The following is a 5,334-nucleotide window of genomic DNA, read 5'->3' as shown; positions in this document are numbered from 1 at the left end:
GCAGCCAACTTGGCTAGAACAACAAATGTCTGAGGCTGATACTGAAATGTTCAGATTTTTACATAAAATTTTCATGTCACATAGGCGATGTAGTTAAGCTTCTGCTTATTACTAATTTAGTAGGGTAAATGGAATACACTGATAAATATTGGAATGTACTGAGTATTGGAATATATATTCTTATTGGTTATTTATCCCTGGTGGCTCAGATGGAAAGTGTCTGTCTACAATGTGGGAGACCTGGGTTCGATCCCTGGGTTGGGAAGTTCCCTGGAGAAGAAAACGGCAACCCACTCCAGTCCTCTTGCCTAGAAAATCACATGCACGGAGGAGCCTGGTGTCCATGGGGTCGCAAAGAGTTGGACACGACTTAGCGACTTCACTTTCTTTTCTATAGTTTATCTCTCTGTCTCTTGCTTCCTCTATCATTCCCAAATCTTTTACTGTTTCATCAAAATAGTCTTTCTAAAGCAAAATTAACATATTAATCCCTTTCTTAGAACTTTAGACACCTCTCATTTTCACATCAGCATTTCTTAAAATATTACACAGAGCATTAGTTACTAGCACAATTTACTGGGGCTCTGTGAAAAATACACCTCCATGAACATTTCATATACTGGGGGCTTCCCAGATGGCTCAGTGGTAAGGAAGCCACCTGCCAATGCAGGAGACGTAGATGTGTATGCAATCCTTGGGTTAGGATCCCCTAGAGGAAGAAATGGCAACCCACTCCAGTATTTTTTCCTGGAAAATCCCACAGACAGAGGAACCTGGCAGGCTATAGTTTAAAGGATGGCAAAGAATTGGACATGACTGAGCAACTGAGCATGCATGCACACACAAGCACTTCATAAACCTACTCTTATTTGAAGACATCAGAAAATATGCCCCAACATTATTAGTGCATTTTACCACGAAAAATTTTTTTAGCTCCTGTGAAAAGCCCTATTGATTTTGGTGAAACTAACTCAGGAAATATAAGCTGTTAGGTATATGAAATTTTAACCCTAAATAGCTATACACATGATGTGATGCTTAATGCTATGTGTTAGAGGGAATTTGGTTAGATTGTGGCACCTTGTTGTTTAGTCAAACACTAGTCTAGATGTTACTGTGATGGTATTTTGTAGATGTGATTAACAATAAGTTAACTTTAGATAAAACATATTTTCATAATGTGAATTAGCCTCATCTAATCAATTGAAAGCAAAGACTGAAATTTCCTAAAAAATAAGAAATTTTGCCTTAAAACTGAAACATAGAAACTGTCTGAATTTCTAGCCTGGGGACTTGCCCTGTGGGTTTTGGATTCAAAATGGCAATATCAACTCTTAATTTTCAGGCTATCAGTCTATGCCGTAGATTCAAACTTGTCAATCTCTACAACTATAATCATCCAGTTTCTTAAAATCTCTCTCTATCATCTATCATCATCAGTTCTGTTTCTTTGGGGAACTCTGACATATTAATGACCTGACAGTTTGATTACTTTTCCCTTCAAAAGGCTATATCAGTCATTTGATACATCTGTTCCATTCTCTCTCAGATCCACTGTGCTTTAACTTTTCTTCAGTGATATTGAGCACACTAAGTATTTTTATGCTTCTGGATCTTTGTACTTGCCTTTCCCTCAGGGATACCCTTTCAGTACCAGTAAACTCATATTCATCCATAAGTATCCAGTTTATACCATTTGTCCTCTGAGAGCATTCATTGCCTAATACATCATCATTCACTACTTAATTTAATTCATTCATTTAACAGATGTTTATTGAGGTTCTATTGCATTCAAAACTCTCAGAATCAAGCAATAGACAAGGGGGATATGATCTCTACCCTTAGGGTGGGGTGACTAGCTCTGTTTACTTAGGAAAGTCTAGTTTATGCCCCTCGTTTTGGAGTCATTATTAATAATGCTTTTTTTCAGTCTCAGAAGTGTTCTGTTATTGATGATGTATTATGTAATCATCTTAATTATCCAACATATAAACTGGCAGGGAAGATAAACATTATATCAACAGGTGTTATGTATTGAATTGTGTCTTTCCTCCCACTCCCAAGTATGATGGAGTTCTAACTCCCACAACCTGGGAAGGTGACCTTATTCAAACTTGAGATCTTTGCAGATGTAACCATGATGAGGTCACGCAGCATTGAGGGGCCTAATACAATAACTTGTGTCCATATAAGAAGGGGTAATCCAGACACAGAGACACACAAAGAGAGCATTGTGTGATGAAGGAGGCAGAGATTATAGTGACTGTCTATAAGCCAAAGAATGTAAATGATTGCTAGCAACCAACTAGGAAGAAGCAAGGAAAGATCCTCCTTCGTAAGCAAAGTTCCTGGAAGAAACTGTAGTTGGAGTTTTAAAATAATGATGCTTTTCAGCTTGCTTCCTAGTTCAGTACTAAGGTTGATATGAGAATAAAGTGATTAAAACCTCAAAGCTGTAGTCTCTTATTATATTTGCTTATATATCCAACACAATCTGTAGTTAGGCAGTAACTTAACATTATTCTAGTCTGGGCTTCCTTGGTGGCTCAGCAGTAAAGAATCCTCCTGTCAATGCAGGAGACATGGGTTTAATCCCTAGGTCTGGAAGAGTCCCTGGAGAAGGAACTGGCAACCCTCTCTAGTATTCTTGCCTGGAAAGCCCCATAGACAAAGGAGCCTGATAGGCTAGAGTCCATGGGGTCACAAAGGAGATCTGACTTAGCAACTAAACAACAAAGTCTATAGTCTATCTAGTGGTTTAAATTCCTATCCCTCTTCACCCACCTCCCATATAGGGACCTTTTAACTTTCAACTAGTGCTTTGGCTTTGTTTTTATTTATAAAATATAATAAAATTATGAGTCTTTATAGGATAATTCTACTTGATACCCAGAGCTATGTTATTCTTTAAACAATGAATTTTCATTTTTTTCACTCATATCTCTAATTTGAGAATTCTGGTCTAGAATATCAATCACACTTACACACAGTAAATCAGTTGCTGTCAAAAAGATTTATTGAAGAGAATTCAGCAAAGTGAAAACAGGCCCATTTTAACAGTTGGTGTCAAAAAAGAATGAAGATGTATGTCCTTGAATTGCTAACCCAAAGCATAAGAAGAGTGCAGTATCAATGCTTAAGACCTGAAAAAAATTAGCAAAAATTCAGGAAAGAGATTTTAAGGAAAAAATTAAATTAATTCATATGTTTACATACAATATGTTTTTGACAAATGCACACATTTGTAAAATATCATTTTGCCTTAGTTTGCATCCAGCATGCCCCAGGAACCCTGTACTATTTCTTATATTTCTTACATAGGGGTGCTAAACAATTACTAAATAGCCTTATTTTATCTATGAGTGTGGGTTTCAAATATATTTTTCAGTAGAGAATCATTGGTTGCATACTAAAAAGATATCTGTTTAGAATAAGCATTTAAGGTCTTTTAATACTACAATTGTTTTTGAGATATGTTATTAATTTGATTCTCTTTGTCTCTAACTCACATTAAAATATGCTATTGAAGATTAACTAAAATGATGTATATGATTAGACACAGTGGGGAGTGAGCTTGCTTTATTGCTCTCTCTTAATATCCCTGAAGGCTGGGATTAAAGAAGTTATATTAAAATAAGTAATTATTGGATAACTCAAGTAAACTTTGTGATAGTAGGGGAACTCTTGCATTGCTGACTTTTTAAAGTTTCCCAAAATATATTCTGCTGCATGACCACTATTCTTAAACCCATGCATTTTCTAAGTTTTGTACTTGCCTTAAATGCTCACATTCTTTCATTTATTAAGATTTATTGCTTGCTGGACAAACTTCTTAGATGTTAAAACGAGCTGCCTAATTTTAAAATACTTTGTGGCATTTCTGTTGTTGTTGCTTTCAAATCAGGAACTCATCTGGTTCTTCTTTCAGTAGTTTAAAGATACCCGTTTCAGTTGTGAAATTGTCTTCTTTATGGTTGAATGCATCTAGATCAGTAGTTCCTGACAATTTGTCAGTATTCTTAGTTACAGATTCCATTCTATTATTTTCAGGCAGATCTTCTTCTGTAAGCGAATCTTCTGTGAGGTTCATAGCTACTGATGCAGGGATGACGAAGTCATATCTGGATTCTACAGCAGTAAGCAAAACAGAATGACTCTCTTCTTCATTTGCCATATCCCTCTCCATCCAAACACTGACTCCATCTGTAGACTCTTCATCAGTTAGCAAAATATCTTCTGGGTTATCTTTGTCTCTTTTAGCAGTAGTAGTGAGTTCAAACACAGTGATGAACTTTTCTTCATCAGAATCAGTTAGTTTAGGCACAACATTGGGGTCATTTTCTGGAAGAATTAAGTCAATTTCTGTTATTTTCTCTTCTGCAAGGGCAACCATATCTGGAATAGTAGTGAGATTTCTTTCAGTAGCTGGAGTGATTTCAGCCTCAGGGACAGAGGAATCAGTAATATGGGCATTCCCATCAGCAGCGACTTTGAACTTAACTGAGGAACTATAATTGCTTACATCAGATTTACCCATTATAGTTGGAAGGATCGGGGTGTCAGCAATGCCAGCTGTGCTTTCCTTTGGTGCGCCAGAGACTTCAGATGTTAGTGACACGTCTTTATCCCCTGGGTCAATGGTAGCCAAGAGAATATCTTCTTTTGCTATGTCAGTGGAAAAATCGATTAAGGAAATGGCATCTGTTGATGAGATATTACCAGTTTTCACTGGCAAGAAGTTTTCAGTGATAGACTCATTAGCCATTGGGTTTTTAATGTCCATCAGAGTGGCAAATTCTTTCTCCAGGTGGGATTCAACATCATCTTCTGATTTTAGTCTTTCCTTTGGTGGTATAAGCTTGTTGCCTGTAGTTGTTGCAAAATCATTTTCTAGCATATAGTCATTTACTGAAGTAACGTGGTCTCCTTCTGATGTAATAGTTGTTTCTGATTTAGGAATAGTGTTGTCAGCCCCAAAGAAGATGGTTGCCTCAGTTGTCTTAGTGCTTTCTGCTGGAGGATGAGAATAAATTTTTGGCAAACCATCTTCAGCCATGGGACAAAGTGGCACCGTGCACACTCAAAGGTCTTTCCCTGGGTGCAGTGGTGTCCTTAGGCAGGAGAGTGGTGTTCATCATAGTGATTGAAGCATTTGTCATCATGGTGATTGTTGCATCAACCACAGGGCCAGTGGCCCTGGATCTCCTTGGAGGTTGTTTCTGTGCTCTGATTGGGCACTGAGTTATGAGTACTGACATTAAATGAAAAAACTTCCTAGGTGGAACTAGTGGTAAAGAATCTGCCTGCCAGTGCAGCAGACAAAAGAGACCTGGG

The 5,334-nt window shown here is 37.4% G+C and overlaps 1 protein-coding gene across 1 annotated transcript; it reads right to left on the bottom strand.

Moving 5' to 3' along the window:
* Nucleotides 1-3,895: 3,895 nt before the first annotated feature.
* CABS1 (calcium binding protein, spermatid associated 1) lies at nucleotides 3,896-5,056 on the bottom strand. The gene has a single exon (XM_068974795.1). It carries the CDS (start codon nucleotides 5,054-5,056, stop codon nucleotides 3,896-3,898), a length of 1,161 nt encoding a protein of 386 aa, XP_068830896.1.
* Nucleotides 5,057-5,334: the final 278 nt, after the last annotated feature.

The sequence above is a fragment of the Capricornis sumatraensis genome, chromosome 7, assembly GCF_032405125.1.
Source record: "Capricornis sumatraensis isolate serow.1 chromosome 7, serow.2, whole genome shotgun sequence".
In the NCBI taxonomy this organism is placed as follows: domain Eukaryota; kingdom Metazoa; phylum Chordata; class Mammalia; order Artiodactyla; family Bovidae; genus Capricornis; species Capricornis sumatraensis.
This window is presented reverse-complemented; position numbering and strand designations above follow the sequence as displayed.

Excerpts from the sequence above, each read along its gene's own strand:
- CABS1 (XM_068974795.1), bottom strand. The coding sequence starts at position 5,056 with ATGGCTGAAGATGGTTTGCCAAAAATTTATTCTCATCCTCCAGCAGAA.